Source organism: Dendrobates tinctorius, unplaced genomic scaffold, assembly GCF_039654945.1.
Source record: "Dendrobates tinctorius isolate UK_male_01 unplaced genomic scaffold, ASM3965494v1 ptg000028l, whole genome shotgun sequence".
In the NCBI taxonomy this organism is placed as follows: Eukaryota; Metazoa; Chordata; class Amphibia; order Anura; family Dendrobatidae; genus Dendrobates; species Dendrobates tinctorius.
This window is the reverse complement of record NW_027361696.1, coordinates 19005540-19031705: the sequence shown is the minus strand read 5'-3', so window position 1 is coordinate 19031705 and position 26166 is coordinate 19005540. Positions and strand designations below refer to the sequence as shown.

The window sequence follows — 26166 nt, the reverse complement described above, 5'->3', positions numbered from 1 at the left end:
TTTTTTTTTTTTCTAATTTATTTGGCGATTTTTTTTTAATTATTTTAACACTTTTTTTTTTTTTTTTAACTTTATTACATAGTCCCAGGTGTGCCTTCACTGTCCTGTCACAGATCGCTGATCTGTCACATCACAGATCACTGTGATAGATCAGTGATCTGTCACAGGCAGTGCTGCAGACTTCCTCATGCCTGCGCTTTGCAGGCACTGAAGAAGCCAGCTCCCAGCAGGCCCTCGAAGGCCCCCGTCGCCATCTTGGATTCGGGGGCCTGTAGGGAAAGAGACCCCCGCAGCAGCGCTGCACATTGCGCTGCCGTGGTGGGCTCAGGGAAGCACGGAGGGAGCCCCCTCCCTGCCGATGCTTCCCTTTAACCCCCGGTACACCGCGATCATGTTTGATCGCGGTGTGCAAGGAGTTAACGTGTCGGGGGCGGTCCGTGACCGCCCCTGACACATTGTGCCGGGTGTCAGCTGTGACAATCAGCTGACACCCGGCCGCGATCAGTGGCGCTCACCACGTGGGCGCCGCTGATCACGCTAGACGTACTATCCCATCCATGGGCATAGGGGCCCGGGTCCCATGGACGGGATAGTACGTCTGATGTCAGGAAGGGGTTAAGGAGTCGTTGGAGAAGGGTCATATTAGACCATCCTCGTCACCTTTTAGGCTCCTTTTTTTTTTTGTGGCCAAGAAAGATGGTTCATTAAGACCGTGTATTGATTATCGTTCCCTTAACAAGATGACGGTTAAATATCAGTATCCGTTACCTCTGATGTCTGATTTATTCATTCTCCAGAGTTAAGAGTGCCTGCTGGTTTACTAAGCTTGACCTCAGGGGGCGTATAATCTTATTCACATCAAGCATGGGGATGAATGGAAGATGGCGTTTAATACTCCGGAGAGACATATTGAGTACCTGGTGATACCTTTTGGGCTCACTAATGCCCCTTCTGTCTTTCAGTCCTTTATGAATGATATTTTCCATGACTTTGTGGATAAGTTTTTCATCATCTACCTGGATGATATTTTGATCTTTTCTAGTGATTGGAATTCTCATGTGGAACACGTCCGGACTGTGTTCCGGATTTTGAGGGAGAATTCCCTGTTTGTTAAGGGATCGAAATGCCTCTTTGGTGTACAGAGGATTTCTTTTTTGGGATTTATCTTGTCTTGATCGACTATTGAAATGGACCCGGCCAAGGTACAGGCCATTTATGATTGGGTTCAGCCTACTTCTTTGAAGGATCTCCAGAAGTTTTGGGGTTTTGCTAATTTCTATTGTAAATTTATAGGTAATTTTCCTGGTATTGTCAAACCACTGACTGATCTGACCAAGAAGGGAGCTGATGTGCTGAATTGGTCTCCTGAGGCTGTCTCAGCATTTCAGGAGCTTAAGCGGAGATTGACTTCAGCTCCAGTTTTACGGCAACCTGATGTCTCACTTCCATTTCAAGTGGAGGTAGACGCTTCTGAGATTGGTGCAGGAGCTGTGTTGTCCCAAAAAGACCCTGTGACTTCTAAGATGAATCCCTGTGCCTTCTTTTCTCGACAGTTCTCCCCATCTGAACGCAACTATGACGTGGGGAATCGGGAATTGTTGGCCATGAAATGGGCATTTGAGGAGTGGAGACATTGGTTGGAGGGAGCTAGACATCAAGTTGTGGTCCTCACCGATCACAAGAATCTGATTTATCTGGAGTCGGCCAAACGCTTGAATCCTAGACAGGCTAGATGGGCCTTGTTTTTCACGCGTTTTAATTTTGTGGTCTCTTTTCTTCCGGGCACTAAGAATGTTAAGGCAGACGCCCTTTCTAGGAGTTTCTTTGCTGATTCTATAAATGTGACCGTGCCTACTACTATCCTAGGTGAGGGGGTAGTTCTTTCTGCCATTTCGCCCGATTTGAGACGCGCCCTGGAGGAATTTCAGGAGGATAAACCTGAGCGTTGCCCTATGGGAAAATTGTATGTTCCTGACCAGTGGAGAAAGAGAGTGATGTCTGAAATTCATTGCTCCGCATTGGCTGGTCATCCAGGTATTTTTGGTACCAGAGATTTGGTGAGTCGGTCTTTTTGGTAGCCTGCCTTATCTCGTGATGTCAGGAATTTTGTACAGTCCTGTGAGACTTGTTCTTGGTCTAAACCCTGTTCTCATTCTAGTGGGTTGCTGATGCCCCTGCCGGTGCCCAAGAGGCCATGGACCCATATCTCAATGGATTTTATTTCTGATTTTCCTGTCTCTCAGAGAATGACTGTTTTCTGGGTGATTTGTGATAGATTTTCGAAGATGGTCCATCTTGTGCCACTCCCAAAGTTGCCATCTTCTGCTGAGTTGGTACAATTGATTTTACAACAGGTGGTTTGGTTACATGGGATTCCAAAGAACATTGTGTCCGATAGAGGAGTCCAGTTTGTTTCCAGATTCTGGAAAGCCTTTTGTTCCAATCTGGGAATTCAGTTATCCTTCTCCTCCGCGTTTCATCCCCAGACCAATGTGCAGACTGAAAGAACAAACCAGACCCTGGAGTCTTATTTAAGATGTTTTATATCTGCTGATCAAGATGATTGGGTCTCATTTTTGCCCTTGGCTGAATTTGCGCTGAACAATAGAGTTAGTTCTGCCACTTTGATGTCACCCTTTTTCTGTAATTTTGGGTTTCATCCTCGATTCTCTTCAGGGCAAGTGGAATCTTCGTCCTGTCCAGGTGTGGACACTGTGGTTGAGAGAATGCAGCAGATATGGTACCAAGTGGTGGATAAGTTGTCACTCTCTCAGGAAAAGGCCCTGCATTTTTCCAACCGGCATAGGACCATTGGTCCCCGGTTTAAAGTGGGTGATATGGTTTGGTTGTCGTCTAAGAATATTCCTATGAAGGTTGCATCTCCAAAATTTAAGCCAAGATTTATTGGACCTTATAAAATTTTGGAGATTCTTAATCCTGTTTCTTTTCGATTGGCTCTCCCAGTTACGTTTAAGATCCATAACGTATTTCACAAATCACTGTTGGAGAGGTTTGTTGAGCCAGTAGTTCCTGTGGCGGCACCTCCTGACCCTGTATAAGCCCGGCTTGGAGCGTAGGTACGCTCCGCGACTGCTGCTAGTTGTGTGGTTAGGATCAGGGATCTGCAACCTGCATAGTTACCAACCTCTCTGATTTTCTGAGACTTAGCTTGTGTTGTTTTTTCTCCTCGGTGACCCATTCTTAACAGTGCATGCTGTCACTGGACCAGGCAAAACCTTTTGATTGGGTTAATCACGAGTACCTCTGGTCTGTCCTTCTGAGATATGGCCTGCCGGGGGAGTTGTTGATTGGCTTAAAACCTTGTCCAGTGGGGCAGAGAGCTTCTCGCTTGTGAACTGTTGGATTGGCAGCTCTTTTGAGGTTCTGGTGTTCGCCAGGGTTGTCCCTTGGCCCGCTGCTGTACGTGTTTGCGAATGACCCACTTCTTAGGAGGGAGGAGCGTGGACCATTGGCTGGGATCGAGATGGACCGGGCAGCACCGGAAGCCACTCTGAGGGTGGTGGCGTATGCCGATGATGTCACTGTTTTTGTTTCCTCTCATTAGGAGGCAGGGTGGCTGATGTCAGGGGTAGATCGCTACTCGGAGGCTTCCGGGTCCAAGCTCAATCGGGATAAGTGTGAGAGTCTCTGGCTGGGAGGAGGAGATCTTGGCTTTGATCTCCCAGACACCCTTCCAGGACCCAAAGTCTCTGCAAAAGTCCTTGGCATTGAATTTGGCCAGGGGGATTATCCCAAACAAAATTGTGACAGCAGGCTAGAGATCACCACTCAGAAGGTAAACCAATGGAAGGGTTGGTCTTTGACCCTAAGGGAAAGGGTAAACTTGATCAAAACTTACCTGCTCCTTTTACTGATTTATCTGGGCAGTGTGTGCGTCTCTCTGGACTCGGGTCTACAGTTTGTTCTTCCAACTGTTATGGGGGAATAGCCTGAACTTGGTCAAGAGGGAGGTTACTTGCCATACGACGAGACTAGGAGGATTGGGTATGGTCAACCCTGTGGTATTCCTTGTGGATACCTTCATTAAGATAAATATTGCAAACCTCTGGAAAGAGAGGGCTCCTCCATGGCTATTCTCCTGTAGGGGATGGTTTCAGCCTTTCTTCCAGGAATGGGAGACAGGAGGGCAAGTGAAGGATCTTCGCACACTGCATGGACATCTTCCGGCTTACGCTACCTTGGTTCTGAAGGTAATTTGCCGGTGGGGTCTGGGAATGTGGGAGATCAGGACTCTGCCAAGGAAACTCCTTGACAATAGGGTTCTGTTGACCCAATTCCAGAGGCCTCTGGTGCTCAGGGATTGCCCAAGTCGGGATCTTGGGGTGGGTTTGCATCTTTTGAATTCTATCAGGAACCCTTCGAAGTTTTGGGACTTGGCTTGGCGCTGCTTCCATGGGAAACTGTGTGAGGGACAATCTGAAGTGTAGGAGCTCTGAGGACAGGAACTGTCCTTGGGAGCATTGTGGTACCATGCTGGAAAGCATGGACCATTTCCTGCTTCATTGTCCCTTCAACACAGAGGTGTACAACAGGGTAGGTGCCTCCTTTGGCTGGTCTCGGCTGGCCGGTCTCTCCTATGCGGAATGGGCCTATGGAGTATTCGGAGACCTTGGTGGTCAGCACCGCTGCACCTTATTTCTAGTTAGCGCAGTGGTTAGGTATCACACGTGGAACACACGGTGCTTAGTATTAACACAACGGAAAATCCTCCCAGTGGACGATGTGTTTAGGACCATTCTTGGTGACCTGGTGAAGGTGCGCTCTCTGGAGTATGAGAGACTGGGCACACGTAGGGTCGCTCTCCTCTGGAGGGGCTTTTCTTTTAGTGTGCCCTAGACTGGTCATCTCCTTTCCTGGTGGTGGGCTGCTGCTGACACTGTAGATTTTTGTTTTGTGATCGGTATACAGTGATGTAGGGCTGCAGGTGCTGAACTTGGGCTTTGTGATTTGTGGGTATTGTAGCTTTTGTTTCTGTATATATTGTATATAGGGATATAAATTTGGGTGTAGGTGTTAGGTTGGGTGGTGGGAAAAGGGGGGAGGTGGGTTTATCTTTTGGGACTATGGGACACTGGGGTGTTTTGAGGGAAACACTGGCACTGCCTGATCTGGCCTATGGACGTTGGACATAGACCGAGGCATGAGACGCAGGACCAGCTCTCAGGTCAGTGCGGGGGTTGGAAATGGTGGGCTTGAGTGTGGGGTGTTAGTTAAGTCTTGCATATATTTGTATAGTTTGTGGTTATTTGATTTAAAATTTAAAAAAAACATTATATACATACATTTTTATTTTTTTAATTAGTTTTTGTTTGCTATTGTTTATTTTGTTTGTTATTAGTTTGTTGGTGACCGGACCAGAAGGTTGTTCGTTATGATTTTGTATATACGTATAATATGTGTGAGGAGAGAATGAGCGGCTAGACCAGTGTTCAGTATGATTATTTTTCTGGCTGATATTTTTGTTTTGTTTCTGTTGTTATTATTATTGTTATGTTTTTCATTTTTATATTAAAAGATCTACAGGATGTAACTCAGGATCAGTAATGTATGTACACAGTGACTGCACCAGCAGAATAGTGAATGCAGCTCTGGAGGATAATACAGGATGTAACTCAGGATCAGTAATGTATGTACACAGTGACTGCACCAGCAGAATAGTGAATGCAGCTCTGGAGGATAATACAGGATGTAACTCAGGATCAGTAATGTATGTACACAGTGACTGCACCAGCAGAATAGTGAATGCAGCTCTGGAGGATAATACAGGATGTAACTCAGGATCAGTAATGTACGTACACAGTGACTGCACCAGCAGAATAGTGAGTGCAGATCTGGGGCAGGATGTAACTCAGGATTAGTAATGTAATGTATGTACGCTGTGACTGCACCAGCACAATAGTGAGTGCAGCTCTGGGGTATAATGCCGAGTGTAACCCATGATCAGTAATGAAATGTATTTATGCAGTGACTGCACCAGCAGAATAGTGAGTGCAGCTTTGGAGTATAATACCAAATGTAACCCTTGATCAGTACAGGATTAGTGTTGAGCATTCCGATACCGCAAGTATCGGGTATCGGCCGATACTTGCTGTATCGGAATTCCGATACCGACTTCCGATATTTTTTCAATATCGGAAGTCGGCATCGGAATCGGAAGTTCAGTTGATTGACAGCCTGACGTCATCATGATGCGCGGTGTGTGCGCATCATGATGCGCCGTCATTTCGGGCCTTCCGGGGGTCTCTGCCGGCCTGCCGGGGGGCTGTGCCGGCCTGCCGGGGGGCTGTGTGGACTGCCCGGGGTCTGTACCGGCCTGCCGGGGGGCTCTGCCGGCCTGCCGGTGGTCTGTGCACCCTGTGGGGGTCTCTACCGGCCTGCCGGGGGGCTGTGCCGGCCTGCCGGTGGTCTGTGCACCCTGTGGGGGTCTGTACCGGCCTGCCGGGGGGCTGTGCTGATGTCCGGGGGTCTGTGCAAGCATCGTCCGATGGGACTACAAGTCCCATCTGGCGATGCCTGCTACCATGACAGTGATTGACACATTAGCCAATGATGGGACAGTAGTAGTCCCATCATCCGGCTAATGTGTTAAATGTTAAAACAAAAAAAAAAACAAAAAATACTACATACATACTACATGCATGCTACATACATACTACATGCTACATACATACTACATACATACCACATACATACTACATGCATACTACATACATACCACATATATACATACATACTACATACATAACACATATATACTACATGCATGCTACATACATACTACATACATACTACATGCATGCTACATACATACTACATGCTACATACATACTACATGCTACATATATACTACATACATACTACATATATACTACATGCATGCTACATACATACTACATGCTACATACATACTACATATATACTACATACATACTACATACATACTACATGCTACATACATACCACATACATACTACATACATACTACATGCATGCTACATACATACTACATACTACATGCTACATACATACTACATATATACTACATACATACTACATACATACTACATGCATGCTACATACATACTACATGCTACATACATACCACATACATACTACATACTTACTACATGCTACATACATACTACATATATACTACATGCATGCTACATACATACTGCATGCTACATGCATGCTACATACATACTACATACATACTACATGCTACATACATACCACATATATACTACATACATACTACATACAATACATTCATACAATACATACATAGACATACAGTACATATAACATAGAGTAACATACTTACCAATACTTGTCACATTGTTCCCCGAAGCCATTGTCTTTTACGGAATAAATATTAACATAACAAACCACAAAAATACTCACCCACGATCCGAAGCAGTCCACGAGTGTGTCCCACGACGATCTTGGGTAGAGAACTGCAGCATCAGCTGTTGCTGCCGTTCTCTACGGGCTGCAGGAATCCAATGACGGAAGGTAGGTATCCTTCCGCACTGTATTCCTCCGCCACTTAAAAAAAAAAAAAGTCCCTAGTCTCACTTTATGCCATTGCTGTGTGGGAAATTCCCACGCAGCAATGGCATAAAGTGAGACTAGGGACTTTTTTTTTTAAGTGGCGGAGGAATACAGTGCGGAAGGATACCTACCTTCCGTCATTGGATTCCTGCAGCCCGTAGAGAACGGCAGCAACAGCTGATGCTGCAGTTCTCTACCCAAGATCGTCGTGGGACACACTCGTGGACTGCTTCGGATCATGGGTGAGTATTTTTGTGGTTTGTTATGTTAATATTTATTCCGTAAAAGACAATGGCTTCGGGGAACAATGTGACAAGTATTGGTAAGTATGTTACTCTATGTTATATGTACTGTATGTCTATGTATGTATTGTATGAATGTATTGTATGTAGTATGTATGTATGTAGTATATATGTGGTATGTATGTAGCATGTAGTATGTATGTAGTATGTATGTAGCATGCATGTAGCATGCAGTATGTATGTAGCATGCATGTAGTATATATGTAGTATGTATGTAGTATGTATGTGGTATGTAGCATGCATGTAGTATATATGTAGTATGTATGTAGCATGTAGTATGTATGTGGTATATATGTAGTATGTATGTAGCATGTAGTATGTATGTAGCATGCATGTAGTATGTATGTAGTATGTATGTAGTATATATGTAGTATGTATGTAGTATGTATGTAGCATATATGTAGTATGTATGTAGCATGTAGTATATATGTAGTATATATGTAGCATGTAGTATGTATGTAGTATGTATGTGGTATGTATGTAGCATGTAGTATGTATGTAGCATGCAGTATGTATGTAGTATGTATGTAGCATGTAGTATATATGTAGTATGCATGTTGCATGCATGTAGTATATATGTAGTATGTATGTTGCATGTAGTATATATGTAGTATGTATGTTGCATGTAGTATATATGTAGTATGTATGTTGCATGTAGTATATATGTAGTATGCATGTTGCATGCATGTAGTATATATGTAGTATGTATGTTGCATGTAGTATATATGTAGTATGCATGTTGCATGCATGTAGTATATATGTAGCATGCAGTATGTATGTAGTATATATGTAGTATGTATGTTGCATGTAGTATATATGTAGCATGTAGTATGTATGTTGCATGCATGTAGTATATATGTAGTATGCATGTTGCATGCATGTAGTATATATGTAGTATGTATGTTGCATGTAGTATATATGTAGTATGAATGTAGTATGTAGTATGAATGTAGCATGTATGTAGTATGTAGTATGCATGTTGTATGTATGTAGCATGTATGTAGCATGTAATTTTTTTTTTTTTTTTTTTTTTTTTTTACATTCAACACATTAGCCGGATGATGGGACTACTACTGTCCCATCATTGGCTAATGTGTCAATCACTGTCATGGTAGCAGGCATCGCCCGATGGGACTTGTAGTCCCATCGGACGATGCCTGTACAGACCCCCGAAGCCTGCACAGCCCCCCGGCAGGCCGGCACAGCCCCCCGGAGCCTGCACAGCCCCCCGGCAGGCCGGCACAGCCCCCCGGAGCCTGCACAGCCCCCCGGAGCCTGCACAGCCCCCCGGCAGGCCGGCACAGCCCCCCGGCAGGCCGGCACAGACCACCGGAGCCTGCACAGCCCCCCGGCAGGCCGGCACAGACCACCGGAGCCTGCACAGACCCCCTGGCAGGCCGGCACAGCCCCCCGAAAGGCCCGTACAGACCCCAGAGAGGCTGTACAAGGGAAAAACAGGATTTTTCTTATTCCGATACCGGAAGTCCCATAGACTTGAATGGGACTTCCGGTATCGGAATCGGCGATACCGATACTTTTTTTTAAGATCGGCCGATCCATTCCGATCCGATACTTTGAAGTATCGGACGGTATCGCTCAACTCTATACAGGATTAGTAATGTAATGTATGTACACAGTGACTGCACCAGCAGAATAGTGAATGCAGCTCTGGAGTATAATACAGGATGTAACTCAGGATCAGTAATGTAATGTATGTACAGTGACTGCACCAGCAGAATTGAGGTGCTGAATATCATCCCATTTCGGTGCTCTCTCGGTCTTCTTTGTTGTGTCCTCGGTTTCTAATAACAATTAATTGACTGAATACAATGTAAAGTTCTCATAGATTGTTATTTATTTTGTTCAGAACAGCAACTTCTTAAACTCTGGTGGCACAAAGCAGGTTTTAAATTTCCTATAACACTTTTTATCAACTGAGTTTGCTTCTGAATTCTCAGGGTTCATTAAACACATCGCAGTTTTCCGGTCGCACTCACAGGTTTGTCTGGCACAATGGTTTATATCCGGAATCTCACCTGTGGGTATAACAGAAACATTTATCATTATGAATGATCTGTGCCTGAGATATAAGATGAAGGATCTGTGATAATAAAAGAAGTCCATAGAAAAATAGAAGACGATACAGCCTTAGATGAAGCGTGAGTGAATGCAAAATAGCCGTCACTCAGTTTTTACCATGTAGCTCATATGATTTTGTGATTGCCGCATCTTCTGTGTTTCTCTGAATTTCTACATGCTCTATCAATATACTGAGCACTAGAGTTGAGCGATACCGTCCGATACTTCAAAGTATCGTATCGGATGGTATCGGCCGATCTTTAAAAAAAGTATCGGTATCGCCGATTCCGATACCGGAAGTCCCATTCAAGTCTATGGGACTTCCGGTATCGGAATAAGAAAAACCCTTTCCTGCCCTTGTACAGCCTCTCTGGGGTCTGTACGGGCCTTTCAGGGGGCTGTGCCGGCCTGCCAGGGGGTCTGTGCAGGCTCCGGTGGTCTGTGCCGGCCTGCCGGTGGTCTGTGCCGGCCTGCCGGTGGTCTGTGCAGGCTCCGGTGGGCTGTGCCGGCCTGCTGGGGGGCTGTGCCGGCCTGCCGGGGGGCTGTGCAGGCTCCGGGGGGCTGTGCCGGCCTGCCGGTGGTCTGTGCAGGCTCCGGGGGGGCTGTGCCGGCCTGCCGGGGGGCTGTGCCGGCCTGCCGGTGGTCTGTGCAGGCTTCGGGGGTCTGTCCAGGCATCGTCCGATGGGACTACAAGTCCCATCGGGCGATGCCTGCTACCATGACAGTGATTGACACATTAGCCAAAGATGGGACAGTAATAGTCCTATCATCCGGCTAATGTGTTGAATGTAAAAAAAAAAAAAAAAAAAATTACATGCTACATACATACAACATGCATACTACATACATGCTACATTCATACTACATACTACATACATGCTACATACATGCTACATTCATACTACATAAATACTACATGCAACATACATACTACATATATACTACATACATACTACATATATACTACATGCATGCTACATACATACCACATATATACTACATACATACTACATGCATGCTACATGCATGCTACATGCTACATACATAACACATATATACTACATGCATGCTACATACATAGTACATGCTACATGCATGCTACATACATACTACATGCTACATACTACATATATACTACATGCATGCTACATACATACTACATGCTACATACATACTACATATATACTACATGCATGCTACATACATACTACATGCTACATACATACTACATATATACTACATGCATGCTACATACATACTACATGCTACATACATACTACGTATATACTACATGCATGCTACATACATACTACATGCTACATACATACCACATACATACTACATACATGCTACATGCTACATATATACTATATATACTACATGCATGCTACATACATACTACATGCTACATACATACTACATATATACTACATACATACTACATACATACTACATGCTACATACATACTACATATATACTACATGCATGCTACATACATACTACATGCTACATACATACCACATACATACTACATACATGCTACATGCTACATATATACTACATATATACTACATGCATGCTACATACATACTACATGCTACATACATACTACATATATACTACATACATACTACATACATACTACATGCATGCTACATACATACCACATACATACTACATGCTACATACATACCACATACATACTACATGCTACATACATTCATACATATATACTACATGCATGCTACATACATACTACATATATACTACATGCATGCTACATACATACTGCATGCTACATGCATGCTACATACATACTACATACATACTACATGCTACATACATACCACATATATACTACATACATACAATACATTCATACAATACATACATAGACATACAGTACATATAACATAGAGTAACATACTTACCAATACTTGTCACATTGTTCCCCGAAGCCATTGTCTTTTCCGGAATAAATATTAACATAACAAACCACAAAAATACTCACCCACGATCCGAAGCAGTCCACGAGTGTGTCCCACGACGATCTTGGGTAGAGAACTGCAGCATCAGCTGATGCTGCCGTTCTCTACGGGCTGCAGGAATCCAATGACGGAAGGTAGGTATCCTTCCGCACTGTATTCCTCCGCCACTTAAAAAAAAAAAAAAAGTCCCTAGTCTCACCTTATGCCATTGCTGTGTGGGAAATTCCCACACAGCAATGGCATAAAGTGAGACTAGGGACTTTTTTTTTTTTTAAGTGGCGGAGGAATACAGTGCGGAAGGATACCTACCTTCCGTCATTGGATTCCTGCAGCCCGTAGAGAACGGCAGCATCATCTGATGCTGCAGTTCTCTACCCAAGATCGTCGTGGGACACACTCGTGGACTGCTTCGGATCGTGGGTGAGTATTTTTGTGGTTTGTTATGTTAATATTTATTCCGGAAAAGACAATGGCTTCGGGGAACAATGTGACAAGTATTGGTAAGTGTGTTACTCTATGTTATATGTACTGTATGTCTATGTATGTATTGTATGAATGTATTGTATGTATGTAGTATATATGTGGTATGTATGTAGCATGTAGTATGTAAGTAGCATGCATGTAGCATGCAGTATGTATGTAGCATGCATGTAGTATATATGTAGTATGTATGTAGCATGCATGTAGTATATATGTATGAATGTATGTAGCATGTAGTATGTATGTGGTATGTATGTAGCATGTAGTATGTATGTAGTATGTATGTAGCATGCATGTAGTATGTATGTAGTATGTATGTAGTATATATGTAGTATGTATGTAGCATGTAGTATGTATGTAGCATGCATGTAGTATATATGTAGTATATATGTAGCATGTAGCATGTATGTAGTATGTATGTGGTATGTATGTAGCATGTAGTATGTATGTAGCATGCATGTAGTATATATGTAGTATGTATGTAGCATGTAGTATGTATGTAGTATGTATGTAGTATATATGTAGTATGTATGTAGCATGTAGTATGTATGTAGCATGTAGTATGTATGTAGCATGCATGTAGTATATGTAGTATGTAGTATGTATGTAGTATGTATGTGGTATGTATGTAGCATGTAGTATGTATGTAGCATGCATGTAGTATGTATGTAGCATGCATGTAGTATGTATGTAGCATGCATGTAGTATGTATGTAGTATGTATGTAGTATGTATGTAGTATATATGTAGTATGTATGTAGCATGTAGTATGTATGTAGCATGCATGTAGTATATATGTAGTATGTAGTATGTATGTAGTATGTATGTGGTATGTATGTAGCATGTAGTATGTATGTAGCATGCATGTAGTATGTATGTAGCATGCATGTAGTATGTATGTAGTATATATGTAGTATGTATGTAGCATGTAGTATGTATGTAGCATGTAGTATGTATGTAGCATGCATGTAGTATATATGTAGTATGTAGTATGTATGTAGTATGTATGTGGTATGTATGTAGCATGTAGTATGTATGTAGCATGCATGTAGTATGTATGTAGCATGCATGTAGTATGTATGTAGTATGCATGTAGTATGTATGTAGTATGTATGTAGTATGTATGTAGTATATATGTAGTATGTATGTAGCATGTAGTATGTATGTAGCATGCATGTAGTATATATGTAGTATGTAGTATGTATGTAGTATGTATGTGGTATGTATGTAGCATGTAGTATGTATGTAGCATGCATGTAGTATGTATGTAGCATGCATGTAGTATGTATGTAGCATGCATGTAGTATGTATGTAGCATGCATGTAGCATGCATGTAGTATGTATGTAGTATGTATGTAGTATGTATGTAGCATGCAGCATGTATGTAGCATGTATGTAGCATGTATGTAGTATGTATGTAGTATATATGTAGTATGTATGTAACATGTAGTATGTATGTAGCATGCATGTAGTATGTATGTAGTATTTTTTTTTTTTTAACATTTAACACATTAGCCGGATGATGGGACTACTACTGTCCCATCATTGGCTAATGTGTCAATCACTGTCATGGTAGCAGGCATCGCCAGATGGGACTTGTAGTCCCATCGGACGATGCTTGCACAGACCCCCGGACATCAGCACAGCCCCCCGGCAGGCCGGCACAGCCCCCCGGCAGGCCGGTACAGACCCCCACAGGGTGCACAGACCACCGGCAGGCCGGCACAGCCCCCCGGCAGGCCGGTACAGACCCCCACAGGGTGCACAGACCACCGGCAGGCCGGCACAGCCCCCCGGCAGGCCGGTACAGACCCCGGGCAGTCCACACAGCCCCCCGGCAGGCCGGCACAGCCCCCCGGCAGGCCAGCAGAGACCCCCGGAAGGCCCGAAATGACGGCGTATCATGATGCGCACACACCGCGCATCATGATGACGTCAGGCTGTCAATCAACTGAACTTCCGATTCCGATGCCGAATTCCGATATTGAAAAAATATCGGAAGTCGGTATCGGAATTCCGATACAGCAAGTATCGGCCGATACCCGATACTTGCGGTATCGGAATGCTCAACACTACTGAGCACTGCCACTGCTGTTATCTCCTTGGCAGAACTGTAATCCGATTTAATAGTGAATGGTGCTGAATGTGAATTTCTAATTTATGGGAGAAGAATGAAAGAAGGTTTACAAAAGAACACAGCCGTGATAAAGAGACTTTTCTCTCAGTATATAAAGTTTAACGGCTGCCAATTCTGAATTCGGTACTTCTATATCTTTCTAATAGAATTTCAAACAATTAGTCAGTCTACCCCCTGAATGTGGCGTAAAACTGAAATTTTGCATAAGTAGTAGGGCGCACTCCAATCAATATACCCAGTGCAGATATAGGTGCTACATCTAGTAATTAATCAAAGATGCGTGATAGAAAGGAAAGAGAAAAGAAAAGAACTGCGTAATGACGAGCACACTCATAAATATACAAAATATTCACAATGTTTATTGGCAAAAGGAGACATATATAAAAACAAATAAAACCATACAATGGTCCAAGTGTTAACGCTCTATGTTGGGGTAGAGAGTTCCAGAGTAGGGGTGATGTGCGGGAGAAATCTTGTTTGTGATTGTGGGAAGAGGGGAGTAGAGGATCGGAGGTTGTGTGCAGGTAAGTACCGAGATACGAGGTCACAGATTTATGGAGGAGACAGGTTGTGGATGGCTTTGTATGTCATAGTGAGGGTTTTGAACTGGAGTCTCTATGTAATGGGGAGCCAGTGAAGAGATTGACAGAGGGGAGAGGCTGGGGAATAGCGGGGGGACAAGTGGATTAGTCGGGCAGCAGAATTTAGAATAGACTGGAGGGGCGCAAGAGTGTTAGAAGGGAGGCCATAGAGCAGGAGGTTGCAGTAGTCAAGGCGGAAGATGATGATGGCTTGCACTAGAGTTTTTGAAGATTCTTCGTGCAGGAATGTACAGATCCGGGAAATATTTTTGAGTTAAAGTCAGCAGGATGTGGAAAGGGTTTGGATATGTGGTTTGAAGGCGAGATCAGTGTCTCGAGTTACCCCGAAGCAGCGAGCTGGTGTTACTAGGGAGAGTGAGCAGACATTGAATATGATGGATAGGTGGTCTGTTAGGGGGGTCGAGAGAGATGGAGGAAAGATAATGAATTCTGTTTTGTACATATTAAGTTATAGAAAGCTAGCAGAGAGGAAAGATGAAATAGCAGACAGACATTGTTGGATCCTGGTTAGTAAGGAGGTGATATCAGGTCCAGAGATGTAGTACTGTGTGTTATCAGCATGGAGGTGATACTGCAAGCCGTGAGATTCTATGAGCTGACCCAGGCCAAAGGTGTAAATGGAGAAGATCAGGGGTCATAGGACTGAACCTTGCAGGACTCTGACAGATAGGGGAGAGGTGAGGAGGTGGTGTGTGAGTGGGAGATGCTTAATGTCCAGTCTGTTAGGTGGAGCAAGAGAGCATAACAGGACCAGGGACATGGCCCCACATATTTCGCCATGTCAAACATGGCTTTGTCAGGAGAACTATAGTCCCTGTAGCCAGTCAAAGCTTAAAAACAAGTATAGTTAGATGTAATCACATACCAGTGGTGATCGTGAGGCCGCTATGCGGAACCAGAAGCAAGGACATGACGCGCCATAAGGGCTGACATCTCTTCCCTAACCTGGTAAATGTGCTTTGCATGAGAAGCAGACTGTTGTTACTGAGTAATTAGAGAAGCGGATGGCAGCGATATATCATGAAGCGCAACATGGTTCTTTACAGAAAACCAGATATGATTAAAACACTGGATGAGACAGACAGACAAGTTTTCTGCGATCTAGTTGAGCTACTGAAAGAAAATGAGTGTCTGATGCAGTCCTTGTCCTTGGTTCTGGAGATCTGAATTTTCTTTGAGATGGTGAAGAACGATATACTTCAGTTACCATCATACTCAAATCATCATCGGAACTTAAGTACCTCAGAAAAGCAAGCCGTTCTGAGCCTTAAAAATAACACTTTTCTTATAAAGGAAGCTGACAAGGGGGAAAATGTACCTGGAGGAGGCCTACAGACAGCTTGATGACCCTATGTTCTACCGTAGACTCCCCTCAGACCTCACTGGGTCTTTCTCTATCAAATTCAGGGGCTTATTAGATCGGGCATGTGACATGGGCATCGTAAATGTCAGAGAGAGGAAGTTTAAATGGGTAGAACATCTGGTAATATTTGCATTCTATATGCTACCCAAAGTGCATAACAACATCTCCAAACCTCTGGGCCACCCCATGATGTCCAGGATTGGCAGCTTATGTGAAAAGGCCAGTACATATGAGGACTTCTTTTGCAACTGCAGGTCATGCAGCTTCGCTCATTCATGAAAGATAAATCATATTTTGCTAAGACTTGTAACATCACTTTTCCTGCTTAGGCACTTTTGGTCATGTGTGACGTTGAGTCTTTATACTCCAACATCAACTATTCTGATGGTATGAGAGCAGTCACTTACTTTGTTGATCAACAACTGAATTACAACAGAATGCATGATTCCTTTGTTATCGATCTTCCTGATTTTGTCCCGAGACACAATTATTTCTTATCCGATAGGTCATTCTATCTGCAGGCCTCAGGAGTGGCCATGCGGGCCTGATGCATGCAGCCTTTGTGAACCTATTCTTGGGATAGCTGGAGTCTATGGTGGTTTACCGCTCATGGTAGTTTAAGGACAAGATTTGACACTGACTACGTTATATCGACGACATCTTTTTTGCTTGGCTAGGTGCACATCAAGAATGTTCAATGTTTTCGGAATCTGTGAATCAGAACTCTCTCAATGTAGTTCTTACCAATTCCATATCTCCCATTTCAGCAATCTTTTTGGACCTCACTTTTTCAGTACAGGATTGTCATTTGGTGACTAACCAGTATTGTAAACCCACCGCGACGAACAGTCTCTTGGAGTACCATAGTTTTCATCCGCTGCACAAGAAAAAAGAGGTCCCCATAGAACAATTTTTGAGAACAAGAAGAAACTGCACAAAGGTCACGGACATAGCCAAGCACAAGAGCTCACAGAGAGATTCAGGAGGAGGGGATACCCTATAAAATACATTTAATCAGCCTACCAATGTGACAAGTAACACAGGATTTGTTGCTGACCAACAACTCCAGGGCGGAGGATCTCCAGCTTCGGTTTATCACCAATCACAACCCACAATGGACACAAGTGAGACAGGTCTTACAAAAACATTGGAAGATTCTTACAACTGATCTTCAAACCACCACCATTGTGGGTGATCGACATTTGCTTATTTCAAGAAGGGCCCCCAATTTTCAGGACATCTTCACTAGTAGCCATTACTCAAGACATGCGGCCAATTTGAACTGAGGGGCTCCTTTCCTTGTGGAGACTGCAATATTTGCCAGTAAATGCATCCTACACAGGATACTTTTGTAAAATCACGGTCTTCGACACAACACCATTTATAATGTTATATCAACTGCAAAACCACACATGTGCTTTATGCTATCATGTGTCTCTGTAAAACATCATAGGAGTTGATTTTGCACATCGCACAAATATTTGTGTACAGTGTTAGGACTGGGACTAATGATGAGCGAACGTGCTCGCCAGTGCCACTGCTCGTTAGTCGCCCAAGTATCGCTATACTCAGAAGCCTCGGCGAGCAGCAAGCATTTCCCGGATTACTCGCCGGGAATTCGGGTCTCCACCCCGCAATTTTGGCAGACTATAGAGACCCATTCACAGTGCAGGGATTGTCTGCCAGCCCAGGAAATGCTGCAGCCATCTTTGTTGTGGTCGTGCAGTGATTGGCTGACCGCACAGCATCATCAGGGGTATAAGAGCGGACGCCGCCCTGCTCGGCGCAGTTACATCTGGAAGCAGAGAGTGTAGAGAGAGCGGCAGCCGATATAGGGTCAGAATTTTTGATTTATTAGTTAGTGTGGGGTCTACTATACTAAATTCTGACATCCAACTATACCAACAGTCCTTTTAAGGACTAATTCAGCGTTATATAGGTTCCAGTGTTAGGCAGGCAGGGTATTGTATGTCGCTCTATACACATCAGTGGAAGGCCTGCAGGCATTGTATGTGTGTATATACAGCAGAGCACTGCATATATCAAGAGCGTCCATTCCCTGCCTGTGTTCTGGTGCTGCTGCAGCTGCTATCTCTGGGATATATTAGCTGTATATAGCTAGCCCCAGGTGCAATTTGAATACTGGCCGCACATTTTTTGTTGTGGTACTTCCGTGCCAGCTCATATCTGTGCATGCTGAAACTCTTGCCAGTTTACGGCTGATTGATTTTTGGGGGCTACCTGTCACTTTGTTTTAAATACAAGAGAATTTAGGCCACAAAATAAAAAAGGCCCCACAAACATTGTAGTGGTACCTCCGTGCCAGATCATATCTGTGCGTGCTCAAACTCTTGCCAGTTTACGGCTGATTGATTTTAGTAGGCTGCCTGTCACTTTGCTTTAAATACATGAGAATTTAGGGCACAAAATAAAAAAGGCCACACACACATTGGAGTGGTACTTCCATGCCAACTCATATCTGTGCGTGCTGAAACTCTTGCCAGTTTACAGCTGTTTGATTTTTCGCCTGATTGTCACTTTTTTTGATATCCAGCAGTCTTTTGTAACCCAAAAAAATAAAAAGTAATACAGTAAGTAATAGTCTGTTATCTCAGGCAGAGGCCTGGTGTATATTTGGTGGAAAATCTTCACTTTGCAGGCCTACAGTACTTACGACATCTAATTGTTCTCAAAAGACATCCATTTGTAGGCAGCTTTTTACCTCTTTCATTACTCCATTTAAAATGGGCAAGGGATAGGGAATTAGACATGATGCTGATGGTGCATGCAGAGGATGAGGCCGTGGCAAAGCTTACAGTGGGACACAGCAAAGACCCACATCTTCGTGATTGAAATTCCTGTCCCAGTTTCTAGGGGACCGCACCACAATACTACTGAAGCCAGAGCAGTGTGAAACGTTTGTTGGTTGGATAATGCTTCAAGTCACTTAGCCACCACCACCACCAGGTCTTCCACACGGTCAAGTCTGAGCAGCCGTGAGTGTGGACCGGATTTTACTCACCCTGCTCCTCCTTCCTCCTACCATGCCGAGTGCCCTGAAACAACTGATGCCACACTCGGACACTCAGAAGAGCTGTTCAGTCATCCATTTTGTAGATTCGTGCCTCTCGCCTGCTCAACTTTAAGCGGGGCAAGATGATATTCCATGTAGCGACTCACAAATCTTTGATCAGCCATGGTCAACTGAGGTGGATGGTGATGAGACACAATTGCCGGAAAGTCAGGAGGATGATCAGGGTGCGGCTGTGGAAGACGAGTTGGTGGATGACATAGTGACTGACCCAACCTGGCAGGAGGACATGCAGAGCGAGCAAAGCAGCACACATGGGGAAGGAGGCATATCACCCCAACAGGCAGGAAGAAGCAGTGTGGTGGCCGTGGTGGCCGCACACAGAAGTCGTGCTTCCATTCCCCGTCACACCAACAGGCCGGAAGTTGCCATTCAAAGTGTTAGATCTTCCAGAGACTGGTTATTTTTTAAGGACTCTGCCGATAACCCCAAACAGGCCATTTGCAGCACTTGCCATGCCCGCATCAGCAGGGGTAGCAAAACTACTAGCCTGACCACCACGAGCATGATTAGGCACATGGCATTAAAGCACCCGACTTTGCGGGCAGAACCATAGTCTCCAGGAACACTGTATGCAGGTGACAACACTTCATCCACTGTTTTTCATACATGCCAATCCCCAGTTCCACGTGCCTGTGAAGATGCCTAGAGCCCTGCACCTGTTGCCCACAGTCAACCAGCACCATTATCAAGCCTGTCCACGTCCTTGTCCCAGCACAGCCTTCAGTTGTCTATGCCCCAGTCATTGGAATGCAAGCAGAAATACCCAGCCAATGCACCACAGGCCACAGTACTTAATTCACACATTTCTCATCTGCTTGCACTAAAAATTTTGCCTTTTAGACTCGTTGAGATGGAAGCTTTCCGCAACTTGGTGGCAGCGGCCGTCCCAAGGTACTCAGTCCCCAGTCGCCACTATTTCTCACATTGTGCCATACCGGCATTACACCAGCATGTGTCCCACAACATTACCTGTGCCCTCAACAATGCTGTTACTGGTAAAGTCCATCTAACCATGGATACGTGGTCAAGTGTCGGTGAGCAGGGATGGTACATCTCACTGACGGCACACTGGGTTAATATAGTGGAAGCCGGCACCCTGTCGGACCTTGGGATGGAACACATCCTTCCCACGCTGAGGATTGCTGGCCCTACGTCAGTCAGGATTGCCCCCACAGTCTACAGCTCCTCCACCTCCTCCTCCTCTACTTCAGCCTCCATCTCTGAAATGAACACAAGCTGGAAGCACTGCCTCAGCCAAGCGGCAACAGGCTGTGATGAAGCTAATCTGCATAGGTGACAAACCACACAATGCAGAAGAGTTGTGGACAATGTTGAAGGAGCAGTCAGATATTTGGCTGACACCGCTGAACCTACAGCCAGGCATGGTCGTGTGAGACAATGGCCAGAACCTGGTGGCAGCTCTGAGGCAAGGTCAGCTCACATATGTACCTTGTGCTTAACTGTGGTTCAACGTTTTCTCAAAAGCTACCCGGAGCTGCCTGATCTGCTGTTGAAAGTACGCCATATGTCTGCCCATTTTCAAAAAACAGCGACAGCTTCATCAGCCCTTGCTGGGCTTCAGCAGCGTTTGCAGCTTCTGCCTCACTGACTGGTGTGTGATGTTCCCACGCATTGGAACACTGCACATGTTGCAAAGGATTTATGAGCAGAAGAGGGCAGTTGTTGAGTACCAGCTTCAACAAGGACATCGATATTCAGGTCAGACGCCACATATAAGACCTCAGGAGTGAACATGGATATCAGACATAAGTACCATCCTCCAGAACTTAGATGACCGCACCAAGATGGTGAGCGGCGATGATGCCATAATTAGCGTGACCATCCCGCTTCTCGGCATTCTGAAAACCTCTCTGCTCACAATAAAAGAGCAAAAAGAGGATGCATGATGCATTGCAGGAATACTATGAGGACATTGAGCCAGGAAACATACCGGATGATTACACTCAGCCCAGCTACATGTCGTCGCAACGTGGATTGGTAGACTATAAAGAGGAGGAGGAAGAACAGGAGCTACTTTCATGCGCTGTAAACGGTGCTACAAGCAAAGCTGTCATACTGTTTGTTCACCGTGGATGGCCTGAGGACTGGGAGGAGGAGTATGAGGATGATGATGAGGAGGACACCATGGTCAGTCGTCCTGTCGGTGAGGACCTGGAAGGCATGTCTGTTAGTAGTTTGGCACGCATGGCTGACTTTATGTTGTGCTGCGTTTCCCGTGACCCTCGCATTATAAAAATTTTCAGGGACACTCATTACTGGTTGGTGACACTTTAAGACCCATGCTACAAGGAAAATTTTCAATCTCTTTTTCCAGAGTCAGACAGGGGTCTAAAATGGTGCATTACCATAGGGCCCTTGTATCTGAATTATTAAAAAAATTCCCATGTGAGAATGCTGGCAGCAGATGTCAGAGTTTGCTGTATAGTCAAGGAGTCCAAGCGAGAGATACAGAAGTTCAATCCAGGTCAGGCAGGGGAACAATGGCTAAGTCGTGGGAAAATATTCTCCGACCCTCCCATAGTGCCACCACAGAGGCAAGGAGTGCTGTCACAAGAAGTTCAATGTTTGGGAAGATGGTGAGGGAGTACCTTGCAGATCGTACAAACGTCCTCCAGGATTCCCCTGTGCCTTTTAGTTATTGGGTATCCAAGCTGGACACGTGGCATGAACTGGCTCTCTATGCCTTGGAGGTCCTGGTCTGCCCTGCTGCTAGCGTCCTGTCAGTGCGGGTTTTTAGTGCCGCTGGGGGAATTATAACAGAAAAGCGCATCCGCCTGTCAACTGACAATGCTGACAGGCTGACCCTTATCAAAATGAACAAGGGATGGATTGGCCCAGACTTCTGTACACCTCCAAATGAAAACACAGAAATATAACCTTAAATGCATTGTGTTTTTTGGGGAGGTGTATTCTCAGGCCCTTCTTCACAACCACACAATGGTATCTATCCACTTCCTGAGTTGGTCTGTTTGCTGTTAGCCTCCTCATCTTCATCATCCACAACCAGTCGAACACCATGGCGAATGGATTACGTGATGCAAAAGTAACTCAATTTTTGGCAATGGTATTATATAATATTTTTATTTATATCACTGTCTCTGAGCTGTTGCTAGGGACAAACCTATCTCATCGAACACTTTGTGGCTTGATATCTATGAACCTGTTTTCGCCCTTCCGTTTTGTTATTTTCTTTCATATGTGGCTTCACATTTGGAATTTAGTAACGTAATTTCACTATGATTTGTCATTATGTCTCCTCATTGTCCACGGTTACATGACCAGGGTTAACGTGTTCTGTGCTGCTGCAGGCCAAGGGTGTCCATGAAGCCCATAGTCTATTTTTAAAAAAAGGTAACCCCCTTTGGGGAATTGTTTGTCAGGTCATGCACTCAATTGCAAGGCTTAGAGACCCACATCCCTACATTTGGCCAACTTTTTAACTTGGTTTCCAGCAATATCTCTTCCTTATCTCCGACTACATAACCTGGGTGAACGTGTTTTGTCCTGTTATAGGCTGGTGACTTTTGGGCACGGGGGGCCGTGATAGCAATAGTATATTTTGAAAAAAGGTACCCCCCCATTGGTGAAACCACATCCTTGTTGTCAAAGACTTCAGAACATTTGTGTACCTTAAAGAGCTCACTTGAAAAATATCCTTTTTGTGTTGCCTGGTTGCTCACATTGGACACAATACACTTCATCTAAATTTGCTAAAGCAATGCTGTTACTTTGGGTCACTAGTTCCTTACAAAAATTTCTTTGTCCACTATATTTGTTTCTCTCCTTGAGAGCCATGACTTTGCATCAAATGGTAAGAGACAAGTTCAATAGAAAACAGTAATGGCTGAATGCTTGTAGATGCAGAGGACTTAATTTAATCAATTTTTGAAAAGATAAGTTCTATGAATGAGACTGCATGTTCCTTCTTTACTGGATTATAAACTGGAAGAACTAAAAAAAAGATCTTATTATCTCAAAATTACTTTCTTGAAAGCCTCTGTGATCATCTATGGTGTCTCCAATAGAGATGAGCGAACAAAAAAATGTTCTATTCGAATCTAATTTCGAATCGAACCGCAAAAAGTGCGGTTCGATTCGAAAATGTTCGATTTCATTTCGAATTCAAATAGAACATTGTTCGAATACACTTTTATCTGCGAGTGCGTTCGCGTGTGAACACGCTCACTAATTGGACCGCATTCGCAAGAGCGAATGCAGACGCGAGGACGCGAGGGCTGACGCGACCGATGACACGCCGCTCTGAGTCAATCAGTGTAATGCCAGGAACGAACATGGCCGTGGCACCCTTCCCTCGCTTCATGATTGGTTCTATTCGCGGTGACACAATGTCGGGCGTGGCGGCGAAACTGAAAGTGCGACGCAACAGCCATTTCGAACACTATTTCGAACACGATTTCGAACAGTATCAGACCGCACAACCAGTTCGAAATCAATCGAACCGCACAAAACCGCTAATGTTCGATAAAAATGTTCGAAATTCGAACATGTGCGGTTCTATTAGCTCAACTCTAGTCTCCAATATTTACTCCACAGCTGAAAGGAACAGTTAGGCTGTGTTCACACGTCGCATTTTTTTTTGCGTTTCCGCGGCGGTTTTAAACGCACGATTTTGCCGCAAAAAATAAGCATCCCATGCATTCCTATGGGATTCAGCAATGCTGTGCTAATGCTGCGTTTTTTTCCACGGCGGAATCGCTTTGCGGTAAAAAACGCAGCATGCTCATTAATTTGCGGAATCGCGGCGATTCCGCCCACATAGGAATGCATTGTTCTGCTTACTTTCTGCATGTGGCTGTGCCCACCATGTGAAAAGTAAGCAGAACATTTGTGGATGGTACCCACGGTCCGGAGGAGAGGAGACTGTCCTCCGGTCTGTGGGTACCATATCCCTGTAAAAAATAGAATTTTAAATAAAAAATATTGTTATTCTTACCTTCCGGCGTCCCGCGCAGCCTTCCCGCCTCTCTCCATGCTGCCGGTCCCAGTAATCCTTTGCGAGAATGACCGCGATGACGTCGTGATCTTGGAGCGCGATGTCTCGCGGTCATTCGTGCAAAGGATTACTGAGAACGGGAGCGTGGAGAGAGGCGGGAAAGCTGCGCGGGACGCCGGAAGGTAAGAATAACAATATTTTTTATTTTTTAAATTATTTTGTACATCCTATCTTTTACTACTAGGCAGCATCAGTAGTAAAAAGTTGGTCACACTCGTCAAACACTATGTTTGACGAGTGTGACCAACCTGTCAATTAGTTCTCCAAGCGATGCTACAGATCGCTTGGAAAACGCTAGTTTTTCCGCGGGAATTTAAATGCAATTTTCCTGAGGAATGGAATTCGGAATTCTCGCTGTAATTTCCACGAGAGTTCCGCTACCTGTGCACATAGCCTTATGGAAAATTTATCATGGGGTCACACTTATGTTTTCGAACATCTTCACATTAGTGTACTTCTCTCTTGTATTTGATGAATACATAGTAGACGCTGTTTTTGACATTAATTGCCTGTAGATACTGGGAAAGTTGATTGTAATGTTTCTCCCGAGTACTCAATGGGTAAAGCTTGTGTTTGTATTGAAAGGCTGAATAAACATACGATTGCTGTGGATCGTCATCTTCTCCTTAAAATAATGCCTCATACAGTGTACAATCAGACCATAAAAAAAAATAAAATGTTGTCCAACAATATATTGATTTCTGCTCTCAACATATTGTCGGCTTTACATAAGCATTTGAGAGCTTGAGGTTTCAGGTTACACTTTAAAAATATTTTGAGATTTTTTAACTGTCTCCTGTCCACAATCACGTTATTCAGACAGCATTGTTGATTTTTCTCCAGAGCTTTAATGAAAGCATCCACAATTTTCTTGCACATTAGTTTGGTGATTTTGGACGATTTTACGGAATCTGTATCACTATTATTCAGGCAAAATTTGTTGTTTTCTTTCGGCAATAGTTCTGAAGTGTTGTCAAATGTTGGAACAGATGCAGATTCTTTGTTTCTTTTTCCTGCCTGGCAGTCCAATTTTTGACAAAGGTATCAATTATGCCCTGAGTGTAGTAGTTAAAAATGTATACCCCCATTGGCAACTGGTTGACAGCCCACGCGCTGCATGTATGGGCATTATAAGTGTAAGAGACCCGGTCCTTTACCCTGAGCTAATATTGTAATAATACCTTTTCAATGTCTACCTGTTATCTGCGACTACATGACCAGGGTAAACGTGTTCTGTGCTTTTACGGAAGTACAATGTTGGGCAAGGGTGTGTATGATTACAATAATAATTTTTTTAAAAAGTTCCCCACCATAGGGAAAGGTTTGTCAGCCCATGCACTGGATGTTTGGCTATTTCTTGTCTAGGCGGACCGGTCCTTAACATTTGGCCTACTTTTACTGAGGTCTTCATCACTGTCTCCTCCTTAACAGCCAATAGATGACCAGGGTGAACGTGTTCTGTCTGTGCTGTTATAGGCAATACAATTTGGGGCAACTGTGTCTGTGATGAC

General features: G+C 44.1%; 1 protein-coding gene across 1 annotated transcript in view; it reads right to left on the bottom strand.

Moving 5' to 3' along the window:
• Positions 1–9709: 9709 nt before the first annotated feature.
• The window catches only part of LOC141085170 (acidic phospholipase A2-like), a 36941-nt gene continuing 20484 nt past the window's right edge, over positions 9710–26166 (bottom strand). Inside the window, exon 4 of the mRNA XM_073570370.1 lies at positions 9710–9913. Within this exon, the coding sequence (XP_073426471.1) occupies positions 9741–9913 (173 nt within the window). The 3' untranslated portion in view covers positions 9710–9740. The remainder of the gene's footprint in view (positions 9914–26166) is intronic.